This window comes from Monodelphis domestica, chromosome 1, assembly GCF_027887165.1.
Source record: "Monodelphis domestica isolate mMonDom1 chromosome 1, mMonDom1.pri, whole genome shotgun sequence".
In the NCBI taxonomy this organism is placed as follows: Eukaryota; Metazoa; Chordata; class Mammalia; order Didelphimorphia; family Didelphidae; genus Monodelphis; species Monodelphis domestica.
In genome coordinates, this window is record NC_077227.1 from 127,505,485 (window position 1) to 127,527,114 (window position 21,630).

Here is a 21,630-nt window from a genome sequence, read left to right on the forward strand (position 1 = left end):
TGGAATTCCTCCAAAAATACATATGTGTGTATTATATGTAACATATATGTACATATGAATATAAATGATCTCATTTCTCTCAGTCCTTTTCATCTTCACCATAAATTCATATCTAGCATTGTTACTCCTTCCCCCCAAGAAAATAAGTTTCTTTCTGAAGGTAAGAATTTATCAGTAGCAAATATCACCAACATAATAACACCTCTATATTTTGAAATATGGTCAATTCTGTCCTTTTAAGCTATACTTTTTGTCTTCCAATACCAGTTTCGTGACTACAACACAACCAGATGGTTTTAAATTGTATGAAAAAGTAACTAGGTCTTTCTTTTCATCTATTGGGACAAACCTACATTGGGGCTTCTTCTCCTTCTTCAGTATGACTTCAGCCATCTCCTCAAAAACTCTATTTCTAGAGGATGACTTTAGCTCCAAAGCACTGATTTTATGGGAAGAGTAGTTTCAATATGGTAGGTAGCTCCAGGTTGTTCTGGATAACAGTTAGTGACAGGAAGTGAGAGAATCTCACCAGGTTCCCAAATCTTGACCCAGCCCTCTGGTGTGCCCGGGTTCCTGATGGATTATGCACTGGGTGAAAGAACTGAGGCTTCCATATTTTATGTGATACGCTGACACAAAGAGCAAGAAATATATAATTTGTGGTTACTTCCTTTTAGAGGGTTGCTATGCACATCATAATCTACATAGTTTATCACATAGACTCTAGAGAGGTAAGGAAAGTTGGGGATAAGGAAATGATAAATTTCCTATGACAAGTATATTTAGGATCAAACATCTCAGACCCATTGCAATATTATTAGCAAAATGTTCGGCTTTTCAGAATATTTATTAATAGAATAATCAGCTTTATCCTTTGAAAATAGCATATTGAATACACAGATATTTACATGGCAGTCACATATTATATTTTCATTGCTCTTGCTAGATGCTGTATGAAGGTCCTTCTGTTCTTAAATTACAAGATTATGCATGGGAAAATTCCACCACAGAGAATCCTTCTCTTTGAAGAGACAAAAGGAGACTAAGGAAACTAAATGAAATCTTTCTTGCCTAATGTAACTTAGATATTCAAATATAAACACCGGGCAAAATCTATCCTTATATAAGGTCTATAATGTTTTTACTGTACATGTTTTTAACCACAAATGTTTAAAAACAACAAAACAACCACATAATTTATTTCAGCAATGTAGCTATGGCTATATTAAAATGCTATTGCAAAATAGAGAAACCATAATTCTGTAACATTAAAGTTGAAGAAAGAAACTCGATGTTACTATTAGTCTGAGCAAGTTGAACTCAGTTTAACCAGGTCATCCAAGGTTTTAACTCAGTATAAAGTGATTTAGTTAAATCTCTGAGATCAGCATATCAAAACCTAAATCCAGTAAAGCCTCATCATAAAGAACCTTAGTATTTTATGGACTCAGTTTTAGTGCCCATCAAATCATACTCATAGGATTGCACAATATAGAATTCTATCTCTCATATACACACAAAACTATTAGATAAGGTTTATATGTATATATATATGTATAATATGTATGTGTGTATATATGGATTTTTTAAAAGTCATACTTTTTATATATACATGCATGTGTGTGTGTGTGTGTGTGTGTGTGTGTGTGTAACAGCTAGTTTGGCTTCTGGACTATAGTGTTGATGAAGGATAGTGTTATGAAATAAGGCTGGGAAGGCAGAGCCAAGTAAAGCCAAATGATGAAAGATGTTGAATTCTAAACTAAGGAGTTTTTATTTAATTCTATATGCAATTCAGAGACACTGAAGGTTTTCAAGAAGGGAAATGGTAGGCTCAGAACAATAGTTGCATATGTGTTTGATAAATTAACAAATTCAGAAAAGACACACAGAATGCAGATTATGACAGATCTGTGATATCACAGATGTGGGCATGGTCTATGATATAGATAGATTGCAACTCATCCATGATGATTCATCCTGAGTGAGTCTTGACTGGATCTTCCCATAAAATTACCACTGGGGCCCTTCCAGTGTGCTAAGAACCTTCCTAGCCTTTTCTTGATCTTGTAGGATACATACCAATTGAGCATGTGGGCTATCCACTGGTTATCCCTCACTCTCTCCACTCATTTCTTTATATCACTACTCTTGTAATTCTTTGTGATGTTTTGTAGCCTGCATGTCATATCTACTATATGGCTCTTTGATGACCTTTTGGTAACTTTTGATCTGATGCTTTATGGCTTATAATTCATAGAACATGGCGATCTCCATAGCAGGAAGATATACATGCATATATTTGCATACACATAAATACATATACATACCTACATATAAAAACACTTATGTATTATATACATACATATAAAGCAGTCAATAAATATTAAGTGCTTTACTATGCACTAGGCACTGGGAATACAAAGAAAAAGTAAAAAGCCAGTCTCTGCTTTTGAGGAACTTGGACTCTACAAGCTATACACAGGATAAATTAGAGGGAAGTTTTAGAATTAGGAAGGTTCAGGAAAGGATTTCTTTAGAAAGTGGGATTTTAGCTGAGACTTGAAAGACAGGAAAACCAGGAGGCAGACACAAGAAGGCAGAACATCTTATGAATGGGAGGAAGCCAAAGTAAATGGTTAAAGTTAGGTGTTTGAAGTGTTTTGTTTGAGGGAACAATAAACACTCCAAAGTCACTAGATCAAAGAGTATGTGGGGGATGGGGAGAGGATTGTAAGATGTAAGAAGACAGGAAAAGTGTGTGTATGGAAGAATTTGAAGGGCTCTGAATGCCAGAAAAGGCACAAACATACATATTTCAAAGTAACTAGTTTCCTTTGTAATACTAAGTATTTTATTTATGAATTTAAAGAGAAGGGATGCATAGGCTTTATCAAATTGCCAAAACAAAAAAAGGTGAAGAACTCATTTAGAATAAATTTCTGAAAAAGGGTGTCTTAAGCTAAAGTAAGATGGCCTGTTAGCTTCTAAGAGAAACACAGTGCCAAGGAATAGAAACAAGCTTTGGCTACTCTCCTATGGTCTATCACTTGCCAAAACAGAATTCTTTTCAGACTCTGGCATTAAGTAAAAAAACAAACAAACAAACCTTAAAATTGTAAACATCACCTTCTTCATCAAAATAATATGCCACATTCATGTCCAGATTATTCTTGACATAATAATAGGATAATAATGAACCCTCAGAAATTAAGGGCAGTTCTGCAGAAGAAAATTTGGTAATTTTAGAGGGGACCTAATTCTATTCCTGTATGAGGAAGCAGCTCATAAAGACAACAAATTATGATTCATGGCTGATCATGCCTTTGTATCATATTAGAGTATATGTTCAAAACCATACAAGATGCAAATTATTTTAATTGAAATTCTTGTTAAGTCTATCTTGTATTACTTTTTTTCAAGGTAAGTAAATATCAGAAGTCTTAATGATTATATATTTGACATATTTTTTATATTTGATATTTGATATATATTTGCTTTCAATTTCAAGAACTCTTTCTGCTAAGGGTATGAATTACATAATAAAACAATTAGAAAGCAGGACAGTGAACAAAGAACTGGCTTTTAGGTCTGACACTGCTATCAACTAGCACTATGAATTTGATATGGTTACACAACCTCTTTAGGCCTCAGTTTATTTACCATTAAATTGAAGAGATTGTTCTTAGGACTCTTCCAGTTTTATAATTGTGTTCTTCGTTTTATTGTTATTATCAGTCAGAGCAATGTTAGCTACAAGAATCAAAATTTTGAATGAAGGTCGAAGTCCTGCCTCTGACACACACTGGCTGAGTGCTACTGGGCAAGGTGTGTAAATGCTCAGTGTTCCCATGTAACTCTAAGCCTAAAACTTTCAGAGAAGGTACCGATCTCTATGGGCATAGGGAGTTTCCTCACTAGGAGTTCCTTACACAACTGAAAATACAGAACTGAATCAAGAAAAAATTAATAGTAACAAAATATAATTCAAGCAGCAGATATCTAGAAAGAATTCATAGAGAAAGACCTGAGAAATTCTGAGAGGATCTGACCCTTTTGCCTCTTCCATGCAAATTGAAGGAAAGACTAGATGCATATAAATAAAGAAGGGAGGAGGCAAGGGGTTCTTGGGAAGAGTCAAAGAGATGGCAAGAGGATAAAGGCTGTTGGTCAAGTGCTAAGAGTTTTCATCCAAACCATGAGTTGCTAAAGCCATTCCAGTGTACTTGTACAATGCAGAGGGCTGTGGATCTATAATACCAAATTCTGAAAAAGATGAGCCAGATACTAAATTAATAGATGACGGGGCAAGTTAACTCCAGGGAGAAGAAGACAGTTGGAGAGATACTGTCAATTGCTTTACAATGAGGTCCTCAATTCTATTCATTTATTAAAGTTATGAATTTTCTGGGAGGACTCTAACCCTTGGGGGGGGGATGAGATGGAAATGACACAATGGAGGGTAGCAATAATTATTTCCTTACTAACTAGGATAATAGCCTCTTCTATGTTCTTTACATGACTTTTAATAAGCTTGTTCTGTGTCAATGACTTGGTTGGTCCTATTGCTTGCAGCGGGGCTGAGATCTTGAGAGATATCATTTAGAATCTGGAGGTAAGAGGTAGGCTTATGGGTGGGGCAAAATTAAGTACTACTCTTGGGAATCCATCCAGATGACCTTAGTCTGAGCCTAGAGTTGTAATGTGTTATTGATTACACTTGCATTTACATAGCACTTTAAGGATTATCTAATACTTTTGTCCAGAAAGCACCTTTTTAAGACATTTAAGTATTTTAGTTGAGTGGCTTCTAATAAGGTAGTCTAGGTGAATGACATTATAATATAAGAAGAGCAAGTTCTCTGACTGAATCTGGAGATTCCAAAGCAGCTTCCTGTATTCCATGAATTTCCTATCTTTAAGTGCAAAGGTCAGAATAGTGTGATAAAGTCTATAATTATAATAATATTTTTACAGTTTGTTTTTAAATCACACTCAATTAGAGCTCATATATTCTTATAGTAAATGATATTAAACTCAATAAAATACGATTCCCAACACCTACCCACTCTGACTCTTTGTGAATCATCTTTCCCTCCCATTCAACTAAATGCCACAAACATTTGCTAGGTGCCAGCTCTGTAATGGACATTGTACTAAGACAATACCAGGTATAGAAAAACAAAAATGAAAAGTCCTTCCTTTCCAAGAGCTTACATTTCACTATTTGCTAGAAAGACTAAAGCCATCCTGCAGGAATGTCTAGATCTATTCTCTCTAATATCTTCTAGGCAAAGAAGCTTTTATTTCATAGGCAATGGTGGGAGTAGAGGGAATGCAAATGTTTTGGGATATGGAGTAACATGATGAAATTAGCCTTCAAAGGGTTTAAACTTATAGACAGAACTACTTGGGAGAAAAATTATTAAATTTAGCTTGGGAATGTTAAATTTGTGAAGAAATGTGAAAAATGTCAGGTCCCCAATTGTGTTCTTAGAAAAGTCACTTACTTTTTAGGATCATAGATCTGGAGCTGTAAGAACCCTTAGAAAGCATGCTATCAACTTCCTTATTTAATAGGAGAAAAAATAAGAGTGGGGAGCTGAAGAAGTTTGGTCAAGGCCTCATGAAACAAGCTCCTGAGTTGGGTGTTAAATCCACCACTTTAAATTTCTCCAGACCTAAGTATACTCCCTTTGTAAAACCAGGGGGTTGAAAAGATATCACTTAAGGTCACTTCCAGGTCTAAAGTCCTATGGGTAACATATACAATGGGTGCTTTAATATCTCAGGAGGATTTTGAGAAGGGCCTTCAAGGATTTAGAATAAGCACAGCGGCAGGCAAATGTTTCTGGAGACACTGAGCAGGCCAATTCAGTTAGAGAGGAGGTTTAATATAAATACTCTCTGAATTGATTTTTCTGGGGAAAAAAAACACAGACATCTGTGATTGGAGAATCAGACCTTTTCCTGTATCCAAGTATGTATGTAAAGCTGAGAAAAGTAGGTAGGAGAAGGGAATTGCATTAGGGCAGTAGGTGTGGCACCATTTATATTGAACAAACTTTTGTGAAGCTCTTCATTCCATGTTAATGAGTGATCACAAACTTTAGTCATCTGGTTGGAACCATCACGTCCAATACTATAAAAATATCAGACATAGTCAGTCTAGGAAAGTTTGTGTCATGACTATCCAATGGAAGATAATGATGCTAACTAAACCTTCTGAAGTAAAGCTATTTTGAGAACTAACACTGTAAAAATATGGCACAATGAATACTTTTTGCTTAGTCTCATTGATCTGCTTCCAATCAGCAACATAGGGTTACTGAATTCAACCACTGATCTTTGGGAGAAAGGTGTTTACATGCTATATATTTCACATTTTTAAGTGACTATCCCAGAAGTAAATTTTACCAAGCCCAAAAGCTTTTACCTAATGACCCCTATGACTAGTAGTTGACACATGCACTGAACTTTAAGGATGGTTCATTCCCTACAGTAGCAACTGACTCATTTCCATTTTATGACATAACCCTAAATTATGGGTAGCCAGCTTTGGCTGATTCTTTTAATCAAAGGCTCTATCCTTAGCTCCCTTCTCTCTCTTATTTCTGTTGGTGAAATCATCTACTCCCAGGGTTGAAAGGGTTAGTTCTATGTAGATGACTCACAAATACACCTATATCTTTATATCTCTATTATCATCCATATCTATGTACATAAACAACTCTGTAGATCTCTTTTTTTGCTCCAGTGATATTGCTTATTGTGCATGTTGTAGAAATACCCCAAACTCAATTTGACCAAAATGGAAATCATTAGATATCTTCCAAAATTTTCCTATCCTTCTAACTGCCTTCATTTCTGTTGATAGTTGTCACCATTCTCCAAGTTGCCTATGCCTTAAAGTGTAGGATAACTCTACTTTTCTGCTTCACCTCTATATCCGATCAGTTGTAAAGTCTGGTCAATTCTATATCTACAATTTCACATCTGTCATGTCCTCACTATTTACATTCTCAGTACCAGATGAGATGATGGACATCTCTGCCTATTTTTTTAAAAAGCTTTTTACATGGCCTTCTTGCTTCTGATCTCTCTGCTAACTGATCCTTCACACAAATGCCAAGATAATCTTTCTAATATCTAACCATGTCACTTTCTACTAAAAAATATTCAATTGCTTCATATTGCTGGTAAGGGAAAACATGAACTGTTAAGCTTGACATTTAAGGTAACTTACATTACAATATAGTGCCAACCTACTTTTTTTTTGCCTTATTTCACACTAGTCCCTCCCCTGAGTTTGACATTTAGGTAAAATGGTCTAGAGTTCCTGGATATTATCCTACATTCTTTCTTCTTCATGAATTCACAAAAGTTACTTGACCTCTCCTGGTCTCCCACCTTTCTCCTTTATCTCTGGAATGAACTGTTATCTTTACCTGTAGAAAATTCCTTCTTCAATGAGGCCTTAAAGAAGGCACTTCTATAAAGCCTTTCCCACTCAACCCCACCATTGTCCCAGGTGAAAGTAATTTCCTCAAATTTCATCAGAGCACTTGGTCTAGAACTCTCATTTGCCCTTTCATTATATTCTACTGTGTATCATTTTGTTGTTTTTTAGCCCTTTTAGTTGTCTCTGACTATTTGTGATCCCATTTGGGGTTTTCTTGGCAAAAACAACAAAACTGGAGTAGTTTGCCATTTCCTTCGACAGCTCGTTTTACAGATAAGGAAACTGAGGCAAACAGGGATAAGTGACTTGCCCAAGGTTGCATAGCTGGTGACTCAGGTCTTCTATCAACTGTTCTATCTAGCTGCCCATTGTGCATATATCATACTATTCCCAGCTTAAATTATAAACTCTTTGAGGTCAGGGTATATAATTTTTCACCTTTACATACCTAGGATTTATTACTATCTTGATTAATATAATAATTAAGTAGGTGCTTAATTAATTTTTACTAAAATGGAAAATAGTGTGTAGAGTCCTGGCAAAGTTTTCTTTTGAGCTGCAACCCAGGTTTTGTCAATATGTATCATCAAATTTCATAAGAATCAAAGTTTTCTGTATCAGTAATGGCCAAAAGGCCCTCAAAGGAAGGTACACATTTCCCTACAAACCAAGGGAAATATACTTTCCTTATGTAAATATTACAACATGAAAGAAATACTGATTCTAAGCCTGGTTACTAAACAATCTCTCTTTACACAGTAGGTATTTCTTGCTAAAAGGGCCTGCCTTTATCTAATCAGACTACTCTCACCATTCAGTTTCATCATATTCCTATAAAGACATACAAATTAGAATCAACTCTTAATTACTACCTCATCCCGCCCCCTAACATAGGAGCAGAGATAATCCAACAAAGTAGGTAATCCAAACATCATTTCTATTTTTCTTTGGAAGGTATCTAGTTTATCTTTATAATTAGGAAGCTAAATTAATTGTATTTTGCTAAGGCTTAAGATTAAAATTCGTTTGAATTCCTTGAGTATAAATTACACATTAACAAATAGCAAAGGGTCACCTAAATGCTAACAAATGGCATGGGGCAGCAGAACTGTGGCAAGTCTGGGGCTAAAAATTAGATATAGTCAATTCACAGAATAGGTATCTTGATATGTATATAAAACTTGAGTGTTGACTGCACTTAGAATTGTGATAACCTTTTGGAAAATGTTCTAAACTGTAATCTAGAAGTTAAGTCCAGTTTTAACTGGAACCCTTGGTGAGAAAGGTAGGGCTGATCAGATCCTAGTAAAATGTAAACTTTTTTTTTAAGAGAAAGGATGATTTCACTTTTTGCTTTGTATCCTCAGAACAATGCTTTATATTTGTTACAAATGATGTATTTTATTAATAAATATTTATAATTATTATAAATTACTTTAGTTTATTGAATTGTATTTCCAAAAAAGTCTGCTAGGTCATTCTGCAACCTAGGGGATCCATGTAAAGAAAGTTATTTAATACATTCAATAAATATTCACTGAATTGGTCAAAATGACTTAAGAAGGAACCTTAAGCTCATATCCCCAAATCATTGGATTTAATGAAGGATGACCCCCTTAGAGCAGTGATGGCAAACCTATGGCACAGGTACCAAAGATGGCATGCAGAATTCTCTCTGTGGGAACTTGGCCGTCCTCTCCCTGCCTCCCCTTGAGCCTTTTACTAGAAAGGCAGAGAGACTTAGGCTGAGCTGCTCCCCTCTCATCTCCACTATGCCTGATGACATTTTTTCACATCACCCATTTCTCTGCCTAGCAGCCCAGTGGGAGTGCCCAAGGGGTAAGGTAGGCAGCTCACAGGTGGCAGAACTGGAGTGGAGCCGAGCACTGGAGCCACTCCCTCTCCCTCTCTAAACTTGTTGAGGACATTCCTCACTTCACTTGTCCCTCCACCCCAGCATCCCAACAGGTGCACCTCCTCTCTCCCCTGTGTGGGATAAGGGGGCAGTGTGGCACTCAGTCTGGAGGATGGGGTAGAGGCAGGACCTGGAACTAGATCTCTAAAAGGCTTGCCATCTCTGCCTTAGAGGATGTCTAGCTGAACTTTTTCTCCCCCCTTCCCCCCCATCGGCCTTTTGACAGATGAGAAAATTCATGCCTTAGAGTAGGAAGTTAAGGGTCTTGCCCAAAGTCTCAAAGAGCCAGAATCTGAACCCAGGTATTCTTAACTCCAAATAAATCAGTGTCCTTTCCATGATACAAAGTTGATCTGAACCCCAGAGTATTCTAGAAACTGAAAAGACCTCTATCTAAATTGGTAGGCAATATTACTTGTCTGGGTTGTGATACTATTTGGGTGGGTGGGTAGAAGGTGCCATAACATAATGAGAAGAGTTTATCTGTTTTGTTTTTAAAGCAAAAGAATCCTGAATTACAGGACATTACTATGGCTCAAGGTGAATTTGATAAGTGAAATGAACAATACAAATTTTGAGACCCTAAATTCACTTATATAATTTATAATAATTTATGGTGAGAATGATGAAGCAAAAAAGATACTTCCTTAATTTGCAGTAATCCACAGGCAATCTTTAGCAACATAGCCTGAAACTTTTATATCTTTATATCTTTTGGTTTGGAAAGGTATGCACTCATGAACATACTTGGCTACCTCAAATTCAGGCTTACTACAAGATCAAGCCAGCAATTAATTTAGCTTACTCTAGCAGTGATTTAACAAAACAGGTTTCAGAGATGGTGTTACTGTTTAGCAGCAGTTTTTTCTTTCTGGTTTGGTTGGCCTATTGAATGGGCTACATGATACAGTAGATATAAAAAAAAGTTATTTCTGGGCTACATGATACAGTAGATACAAAAAAAAGTTATTTCAGATTAAGGGCAAAATAATCTGAACCCAGTAACAAACATATACTTATCTAACAACCTTACTATGAACAAGGGATAGACATAGAGGCAGGATCTGTGATTTTCATTGTTAGAAAGAACTCCTAAGTAAGGAAACTCCCTATATCCTAACAAATAATATTGGCTAAGGAGAAAAAGAGAGAAGTCTCTAGGACCACAAATCCCACTAACATCATTATTTCTGTTTCCTGTTTTGGAATACCTAAATCCTACGATAACAAAATAACCCTATTTTCTTACTAGGAGTATCTTAAAAAATATTTTGCCAGTAACATTCAATAAAGAAAACACCACATAATAATGAAATGACCTACGTGCAGTACAAGAGTACAGAAAGGGAGTCTATTATAATGGATAAGCATCTTGGGTTCAAATCCCAATTTTCTCCCTGTGTGATCTCTGGCAGGTCAACTAAAGTCTCCATCTCGATTTCCTCATCTGTAAAAGGGAATTGCATATTCTCCTACTACTTACCTCAAGGTTTGTTGTAAAGTTCAAATGAGAATAATTTACAAGTTTTGAAGTTGTATAGTAAATCATTATAAAGTTAAATAGTAAAGCGCCACATAAATATAAGCTATCTTTTTTCTTATCACAACATAAACCTCTCATTTTCCATAGTGATGGTCTTGCATCTTTGATCTTTTAAGAACTTGCTATCAATGTGGGTTTCTAGCCAAGCAAGTCCTTGAAGTTCAGGGGCCTGTATAATCAGATCACTGCTTCCTAGATCACTTCATCAATGTTTAATATTTTACTGCAAACATCCAAGTAAATATTTATACAGCTCCTAAAAAAGGATGAAGCCAGTTCAAAGAAAAAATGAGAGTTAGAGCAATTACTCTGAACATAGAAAAGGACAAAGCCTTAGTGTTCAGCTTAAATGACAATAAATCAAAGAAGAGGGGAGAAAGTGTTCAAACCAATCTAGTTTGAAAAGTCTCTGTGGGCACAGGAAAATTAAAGGGAATTTAAGCCCAAGAAAATAAAATTCTTCTATTCTTTAAAAAAAAAGAAAAAAACTTTATATAGGATGCTTTTCAAGATAAACTGAGAATGGTGGAGTGGGAAGTGAGGATATATAGGTTGAGTTGCCTGTGATCTATTTCTCTGGGGATATTACATACTAAAATATAAGACAAATATTCAAATAGCTATGCTTTCTCCATGATAATTTGAATTTTATAAAGCAAAGCTAAGGGATGCCTCAACTTAAACTTCCCTTTTGTGCTCTAGGAAATGTACATTCTCAGACCGCATATGTGCAAAGACAGCATATGAGATGAGCCTGGCTCCTGAGGGGAGGATCAAACAGAAAGTAATCTTGCTGTTAAGACAGTTAACAGGAGACACAGAGGCAGAGGGAGGTGAGGTCTGGAACAAGAGATGCAAACTGCCTTACTTTGCCTTAGCAGAAACAATAAGGAGATGAATTTGTAGAAAAGAGATTACTGATCAGTATACAGAATCAAAACCATAGTAGATAGGAACCACTGTTGGCAAGAAATTAAATATAAAAGGCTAATAATTAACACCAGAGCATCATTTTTCGAAAGACTTAGAGCTTAAGAACTTTGAAAAGAAAAAAGAAATGGATAAAACAATCTGACAAGGAAAACAATCTGACAAGGAAAATACTCAAGATTAATAGAAATCTAAGGTTTTTCTATCATTCTATTACTGGACAGGAGTCAGAAACAACCCTAATGAAAATAAATAAATAAATAAAAAGCTCAGGGATGGCCACAGGGTATATTATAGCCTGCCATTATCACCAGATCCTGCTGCACCCTGCCTGGATGCCTGCCCTAAAGTGTCAGGTATCTGTTAGGTTCACAGGTAACAATAACATCCAACGCTTCTCATTAACACAGCCAGCAGCTGGTCTGAAAAAGGAACCAATTACATTTTTATCTCTCAGTGAGAGATGATCAAAAAAATAAGTTGCTAGGGTTTTGATCATGAGAGCCTTGCCACAGCTCCCAATTGTTTCTTGGATAAAATAAAATGCATTCATGATCCTAAGCTTTTTGACTCTCTATCTTACTTTCCAAAGTGTCCTCATCTATAGCTAAGCCTCAGGCCAGGCAAATCAATTGCTCTGCCCTTGTTTGTGCCCTGTCTTCTCATCCCCAAGTCATCCCTCCTGCCATTCTCCTTTCCTTCTGATTCTTAATAGGAATATTTTTAAAAAGATATATATTTCACCAGTAACATCCAATAAAGAAAATACAACATAATAAAGAAATAACCCCAGGGCAGTGCTACAGTACAGAAAAGGGAGTTAGTTATAATGGAGATAACATCTTGGGTTCAAATCACAGGTTTGCTCCCTAAATACAACTTCATATTCAACTGCCCACTTTCTCTGTCCTTTCTCAGGGCCTCTAAACCTAGTGAGATGAAATCTGGTTTCAGTCCATCCTGCACTAGAATATCTTATCTATATGATACAATCTGTACCTGTTAAAGAAATCAACAAAGCATTTATTTGTTGTGTTAATTCCCTTCTCAACTTTTTAAATCATCCAATAACTTAGTTGGTTTTTAAGCAAAAGGGCCAAGTAAAAGGGATCGTGTTTGTCATGTGATGACAATTATCAATCCTGAACTTCCATGTTTAAAAGACAAGTCCCTTAAAATTTTCAGCTATGGCCTTACTTTCAACATTTCAATTTACTAGAACTATTTGCAGTCATGGGGGCAGCTGGAATCAAAATGAGAAAGTCTTAGTTTCAAGTTTTGCTTCTGACACAGACTATTTCCTATGTAATTCATAACTACTCAGTTCTCAAATATTTCTTTAAGATTCATTCTTTATCTAGGGTCTGAGGATAGATTTCAAATGGTCTGTGAATTTGAAACTTTTATTTTGATAACCATATTTCAATATAATTTATTTCTTTCATGAGGTATATATTACATTTTATGCTTTTAAAACACTGTTCTAAGAGAGAATCTATGGACTTCACTAGACTGCCATGATATAAAAATGGTAAAAGTCCTGTTCTAAGATATTAAATTATAAAGCAGAAGCCAAACTGTATTAATTGAAAGAATTTCCTCATCAGTTTTCCAATACTAATGAAATAAAAGGTTAGGTCTAAAATATGGAGTCAAACCAAGTACAGTGTAATCTTCTGTACATATGGCCCCTCCTTTTCCTACTCTCCCCAATGTCTTTTTTCTTCTGACTAGGAGAACTAGAGGAGGAAGAGAGATTCCAAAGAGACATCTTTGGGGTGTTATAGCCATATCTGTCCTAAGGAGACATTTCTGTCATTAGATACATTTTTTTTTTGTTTCAGTTACATTTCTAGAATGAACTTCTTCAAGCTGGCTGGCACAACTAGTCATTCTTTGGGTGTGGCATTCACTCTTCTATTTTCTGTCAACTGTCCTAAAAACCTATCAAAGTCACCGTCTCCCTTCTGTATTTTAAAAATCTGGGAGAAAATTGGGGGGGGGGGAGATGCAGTGAGGATAAGAAAAACCCGATTAACTTCTTTCTCTGTGGCCTGCTTGGTGGTACTGTTCCACTTTTCAAGATATCATCTTGTCTCCTACCCGTCAGCTGATCAATAAAAATTCCTTGAAAGATTAATTATCTATATTTATATACAGTACATCCATTCACTTCTCCATCTCAAGCAATAATGTCTGTCTACTACTTCACTATTTAACCTTGAAACTGCTTTCTCCAAGGTCACCCCCCTCCTAGGTCTTCCTAATAGTCAAATCCAATAGTCTCTTCTCTGTCCTCATCCTCAAGGCAGGGTGTTATTATAATGGAAAGAGTACACATGACATTTGGGGTCAGAAGATCTGGGCTCAAATTCAAGGAAGAAATGGAAGGCCAGAGGGCAATAGGATACAAAGTATGGCAAATATAGTCCCTATCCTCAAGAGCTATACATTCTAAAGGATGTATATAGAATAATAATATAAATAATAATGACAACTCATTTATATAGCTCCTTAAGGTTTACTAAGGGTGCTCTTATTCTATTTACAGATAAGAAAACTGAGGCTTGAGGGTTGAAATGACTTGGTCAGCTGCTAAGTGTCAGATTCAGAATCTAAAATGAATTGAAAGTCTTTCTGATTTTTGGTCTAGTGGAATCCTCTGTTCTCTATTGCCTCTAATGGGAGTAGGAGTTGATTAATGCCACCCCAAAACCCTTAACATTTTTTAAGGTTCCTCACTCTCCAAATATTTCCAGTTATAGGGATGGAAATGTTCCAGATATACAAACAAGAAACTCCCAAGAGCTCTACTGATCAACCCTGTTGTTTCGTTTCACAGGCTGGATAACTGCACTGTATCTCTTTCCAAGGCATACACAGCATTGCCAAAAACAGACCAACACCTACAGCTATTTGTGGAACACAGTAGGCAGAAAGACACAGTTTTTAAAATGTAAGGCCTTGCCTAACAGAACCACAAAACTGTCTTCTCTCTTCAAATACTCTGTTCCTAACATGTGTGAGCACAAAGGCTGATTCATTATTGAGTTAGATCTATAACTTAGAATAGCATGACTTTTGATGAGCTCAAGGTAACCTGGTGATTTATTTAGCAATTATAAATACTAATGCATTTTATGCTATAGAGCTAACAAAAATCATATACAAATTTGTTTTTTGGAAGAAATGACAGAATGTCAGAATTAGACCTCAGAGATCACTTAGTCCAACCCTGTCATTTTACAAATAAGGAAACTAAGACCCAAGGATATAAAGTGCTTTTGTCCAAGGTTCCAGGGGTAGTAAGTTGAATTATGGTACCAGTCAGTCAATCCACAGACATTTTTTGTATTTTGATTCATTTTTCAATTAACAGGCATTTATTTTCTTTTCCTCCTATGCATTACAATTTAAAAAAGAAAAAAGAAAAATAAAGCTCCTACAACAAAATATACAGTCAAACAAAACTCTCACATTGTTGAAGACCAAAAATATATGCTTCATTCTACATTTCAAAGCCATAACCTCTCTGTCAGGAGATAGGCAGCACTGATCAGCAGTCCTTTGGAGTCATAGTTGGGTACTGCATTCATCAAAGGTTTTAAGTCTTTCAAAGTTGCCTTTTAGTGAAGTGCTTTCAATGTGGGGCAGTAGGCACTTTGAAAATGATAGTCTGGCTTTCCCTTTAATGACCATGCATAACTGGCATAGGTTTTGCTCAATCTGTTTGGCCACTAATCTTGAATTTGCTTACTCTCAACACCATTAACAGAGGCTCAATCTGTCTACAATCCAAAGAACATGCTTTGGTCTCTAGTAACAAGGGAGTATCTATAGGGAACTCACTAAGTCCTCTGTTACAAGTGCTGTAGCTGTCAGGCCTTTAACCTTAATTCTTTACCTACAGAATGTATTTCCAAGATAAGAACATTTCTTCTGGTGATAGCTGAGACAGTTGTCTAGGCATGGTTCCCTCAGGAGACCTCCCCTGAGACATGCTGTTCTGAGCATACTTTATTGAATATTTTATTTTCTGCACAATTTTGTGGTTTTACTGTTCTCCCTCTCTCTTTCAGTTAGTTGATATGAAAATGACTCCTCAAGATGGTAGTCACTGTTGAAAATTCTAAAATCAGGGGATAAAGATAAGCTAGTTGAGCTCACCTAAATGTTGGGTTTAAGTCCACGCATGGTCTTCTACCCCCAAAACAGTTTCTGAAGTCTAATGCAACAATGAAAATCGATTTGTCTTCTTTTGTTTCTTTAAGGATATAAATAGGATTTGACCTCTTGTTATTCCCAGATTTCCTATAACCATAACTATTCTCTCTTTGTAAACCCACCAGCTTTATTCAGTTTGTATCTTACTAGGAAAGCTTATCTCATCTTCATATTTGCTTGTTAACTTTTGCATTAATGATGTCTGACAGCCCACTTCTCAAAAAGGAAGCAAGTGTGTATCTGCTGATACCCAATAAAAACTTACATTACTAGGATCATGCAATATTCAAGATGAAAGAGGCCTTTGAGAGGTTCCTATTTATCAGATGGAGAAACTGAGGCCCAGGTAGATATGATCACACACAGCAAGTTAGTGATAGAGCTGAAACTAGAAACCAGATCTCCTGTCTCATCATTTGCTCTTTATATTACATAGCTGAAAGCTATTAAGAAATTTGTATAATCATTAGCTTTTCTTATAATTTTAAGCAGAGTATTAGTCTATTTGTTCCAGACTAAAGTAAACCCAGGAATAAAAAGAAATTACTAACTATCTACTCATTTGTTTCTACCAGAATTATACCATTCCATTTAATCAGACTTTTCGCTTACCCACAAATGAATTCATTTGAAACTTAAACCCTTTATCTTTCCCCATGCAGAGTCACATTTTAAAAAAAGTTTTAATGCCATACATATGGAAATTTAAACCACCTCTCTTCCAATTTCTTCCACCTTCCTGCAGACTTCTGCTGAAACAAGGATGATAAAAATAATATATATTCTTATTTGGTTCTTAATTCACAAGAACTGCTTCTTCAAAGTGGGTAGAGCTGACCAAGAACAACAGTTTGATTATAAATTGTCCTTGTTGATACTTCAAACTTGGAAGGAGATTTGTTAGTGAAAAAGGCTATAGGCACTCCTGCTCCTTTAGAAAGTCTCTTGTGATCTAGCTGTTGGAATGGCCACTTAGGTCCAAGACAGAAAATCTTCCTGCCATGGCTTCAAAAAATTTGTCACAGCCACAAGGATGTTACATGGGAAGTTATAAAGAGAAAGTGGCTTTGGGCAAGCGCCAGCCACATGGATGAATGTGAGATGAGAATCTAATCTGAAGGCCCAAGTTCTGATCTCAATCCTGACTTGAACTCCAGATTTGGGCAAGTTGTCCCTTAGCAGGCCCCATCTTCATACTAAGCATCCTTGCAGTTCAATCCTAATATTCAAGAGGGCTAACAGGACAAAGCAAGAAAGGCTAAAATAGCTAATCCAAGATGGAGAGGGGTTAAAAATATCTTTTCCCTTTGATCACTTTTTACAAAGAAGTTTGTGCTTGAGTATTAGAGGTTTTAAGTTATTTTAGTACAATCCCCTAATAGCACAAAAGTAAGATTTAAACCAAAGGGACGGATCTTGAAAGGTAATTGTTGTTAGAGAGTTATTCATTAAACACATCCCTGAAACTCTAGGCAACTCCCAAAGTGCAAATATTAGCCCAATTGCAGCTCCCAGGTAACGCCCAAATCTGACCTAAGTAGGAGCTAAAATGGCAATAGGCCAGTAACTAACTTGATGTAACTGGTTCACGTAGTTAATCTCTCTTCAAATATCTGTGTTGCCAAATGGGATCCAAGGGATCAGAGGGCACTCCACATCATATAGGGAAGTCAGCTGAGGCACAATGAAGGCTATTTCACTGAAGCCATCATAGAGCACTATAGAAACTATAGCTCTCTATATGTCATAGATAACCAGGACCATCTCTGCCCATAAAATAGATGCAGTTGGAAAGGGGATATCCAAGAAAAATTAAAACATTTAAAACCTTTGTATTATTATAGTGAGAAAAATGGGATGTGGGTGCTATTGGAAGAAAGAAGCCCAATCAGCTTTCCTTTATACTCTGAACAATTAGTAACTAATCAAACCTTATGTGATATTTCACTGGAAACTGGACAATAGCAGTTTTCCTCTAGCTTCTTCTAATTAGACATGGGTGAACACTCTGGTGGAAATTAGCACTGATCTGCATATAGATATATAAACTGCATATAAACAGAGCTTTAAATACATTTCTCTTTCTCTGGAAATGTGACTATAAGGTTCTAGATATCTCCTTTCACTACCACCCATTCCCCCTTTTAAGGGAATACTCATTTCCAGTGTCAATTAGAGTAAGGCTATGGACATGGAAAGGTAGGGGGAAAAGTTCAAATAACCCCAAACTCCTCTAATCTGATCATTTCTAGCAATGCTGAATGTCTCTGGAATTCATGAAGCACCACTCTTCAACTTAGGAGGGAAAATCATCTAATATCATATCAGTGGAGTAAGGCTATTGTGTAAGCACAATTCACTTAAGGGTAAGATTTTAATTTGATATGCTTTTTGAATGTTGCAATAAACATTTTTAATGTCCTTATCCTAATTTTCACCTAACCTAATGCCTGAGTTAATAACTCTGTCTCTTTCGAAGGAACTGTAACCTCATTTGGCATTCTATATATTATCTAAGTTCTATATGATACAGAATAAACATCGATATTATCTTCTACTATCTGGTTACATAATTTCTCTTGGCACTGGTATTTCCTTAGTATTATGTTTCTGAAGAAGAATGTGTTGCCTCACCCCAAGCAAACTGGACATAAGTTCTTGAAAGAGAACCAGGAAACAATAGGGATTTAGAAAATGAATGTTTTTTTTTCTTTCTAACTTTATTTACAAGAGAGGACATAGTGAAATCGCTAAATCCTCAGTCTCCACCTTTCAAAAAGAAAATCAGAAAAAATGGATGAAAAGTCTTATGTTGCAATCTGTCAGTGCTTTAGGGGGAAAAGTCTTTCCCAAAAGATTTACTCCCATGGCTTTTAAATTCTGCATTTAGAGATTAGCATTAGCAATAGAAGATACAAATACCCAAAGTACAGTGAATTTCCTAGGGAAATCACATGAAAGCAACTTGCTAGCCTCCAAAGGGCTAAAATGTGTTTCCCACAAACTTGTTTTCTAAAATAATATCCTGGTTGTTTATTTGCTAGACATTAAAACTCTATCAATGCCCTACCTTAGGTAGAAGCTCTCTGGTGGTGTGGGAGTGGGAGTGGGGGTGGTACTACAATGGTTTTATAAGTATATACTGTTAGCTTGTCCTCCAAGGACCAGCCCAGATAATTCAGATGAGTTCCTCACTAGAAGGGGATGAGACACTGCATCTCACTAAGACCACTCTTAAGGTACTATAGTAACAATCTTGATTAGTGGAAGAAACACAAATCTAATGGTAAAAATCATAGACCTTACAGTGCTGAAGTAAACAATTAAAATAAATTGAAGAGTTTTCCTATTTAATCTCATGCAGTTGATATGTTTTTTCATTATTCCCTTTTCTTACATTAAAATTTTGTGATTTATTATTTTAAAAAAGCTAAAAAAAGTTAAATTACATCAAGGAGAGAAGAAAAGTAAGAAGTATTTTTTTCTCCTTTAGCCCTTACCTTATGTCTTAGAATCAAATCTAAGACAGAAGAGCAGCAAGGGCTAGGCAATTGGGGTTAAATGACTTGCTCAGGGATACATAGCTAGGAGTGTCTGAGACCACAATTCAACCCAGGTCCTCCCAATTCCAAGCCTGGAGAGCTATCCACTGTACTACCCAGCTGCCCCTATATTTGTGCCTTCCTCTCCCAAATGAGTACTGGAGTACCATTTTCATGTACTAGAAAGAAAATTAACAGAGCTTTAGATATAAAAAGATTCTAACTAGTAGGTACAAATTAAGAAATTATTTAGGAAATTAAACTGTTTCAAGAAGCAATTAGAAAACTTGTATTATGGTAGCCAGTTGAGCATGAACTGAACCACCAAACAGGATTCAAAGAACGAGAACACTAGGAGCGAGATGTCTCTGTTGTTGGTCTGGAAATTTAACCAATCAGCTTCCTCTGCCAACATCTCCATCCTAATACTGGAATATTGCAGAATTTTCTACCATTGTTCTTCAAAATTTTTAACACTACCTAACCCTAGAAAATGGCAGTTCCTTTTCCTGTGTGACTCATACCCAAGGCTGCTCACTGCACACACTCTAATCCAACCTCCCAATAATTTAAAGTGTATTCCCTTCTCTCCAAAATATAAATTGAAGGAAAAATGGTTTAGTTCACTTGGGATCTTACCAAACCTGTCTAGATTTAAAAGCAAATGTTCTCATTAGCTAATGGAAGTTTGAAACATTTTCCCATAAGAGAACTGGCAAGTACCCAGTAAGTCTGTGCTCTTTTCTCATTAAAATACTTTAGGCTGCGATGGCTTTTGTGCTCAATATTTATGATCACTTCACCTATCTAGGATGGGAAATGGTGAACTTGGTAAATGGCTTTAGACTGCCCAGGCTTTATTTTTGCTCCTAAAGTACCACTGTTTCTTTTGTGAAGTCCCTAACCCTGACTGTACCACCTTGTTAAAGAAGGAGAAAGAAGGAAGAAAAAGACTTCATTGCGTCTATTTCTAACTCTGGTACTGTAATAGTAAAATGCAGATGCAATTGTGGCACCTGCTGTTAACCTTAACAAAGCCCGTATTTAAAGTCACAAATAGTGATCAACCCTCCTGCTTTCTATAGTATAAAAGTCAACTTAATTTCAAAGCATAAATGAACTAGGTTTAACTGCAGGCTTCTCTCTGGAAATCCAAGCAACATAATTGGGCAGAAGAATGCAGTAATCACTTACTCTTTGGTCAGAAGGGGACAAGACTTCAGTAGAAATCGAGATAGCCCAGAGTCCTGGAAGTAGAGGTCGGGTGGGGCTGTTGGGCTCTTGAGATTCAAACACCTGACGATCACATAGAGCACTGCAGCCACAGCAGCTAACTTCACCCCATCAAACACAGCAGGGAGCTCGGAGGTTTCTAGCATTGCATTCATCTTGAGCCTGCAGAGAAGAGGCATATGAAAAAAGGGTAGGCAGAAGTTTGGCATTTACTGTAGGTCACATTGAGAGAGGTGCCAAGTGCTAATCTCACCAAAGAAGCATGGGATGCTTCTCAGGGATTAACGGCTGAGCCAAAACAGTGACATAGACTTATGCCTAGGAAATAGTAGGGGCAGCAATTTCAATGGCTCCTCACAGTCATGCTCAGGTCTCCCAGAATTCTAAGAAAAATCCCCACCAAATCCAAACCTTCCCTTGGCCCTTGTCTCTAAGCAGCTATTATTCCTCTCTTCCCTAATCATTACCAAACTTCTAGAAAAAGCTTTCTTTATCCAATATGAAGATTTCTTCTTCACAAACCTCTTTTCATCAACTCCATATAATCTAGCTCCCCGCCCCACCACTCAACTAATATTGTTCTCTGCTAATGACTTCTCAATTGCCAAACCAATGGCCATTTCCCAAGCCTCCTCCTACTTCTTTGCAGCATGTGACACTGCTGACCACCCCTTCTTTCTGGACATGTGTTCCTGCCTTGGTTTCAAAGACTACACTCTCTTCTGGCTTTCTTCCTAATGATACCTGGCATTTATGTAACATTTACAATTTATAAAGCACT

At 36.5% G+C, this 21,630-nt stretch overlaps 1 protein-coding gene across 5 annotated transcripts in view; it reads right to left on the bottom strand.

Annotated features, from left to right (window-relative positions):
* The window catches only part of ABHD2 (abhydrolase domain containing 2, acylglycerol lipase), a 121,935-nt gene that overhangs the window by 59,797 nt on the left and 40,508 nt on the right, over positions 1–21,630 (bottom strand). For all 5 annotated transcript variants that reach the window (XM_056806594.1, XM_056806588.1, XM_056806601.1 and 2 more), the window contains one exon: positions 20,811–21,011. In XM_056806594.1, coding sequence (XP_056662572.1) covers positions 20,811–21,004 — 194 coding nt within the window. In that variant the 5' untranslated portion in view covers positions 21,005–21,011. The remainder of the gene's footprint in view (positions 1–20,810; positions 21,012–21,630) is intronic.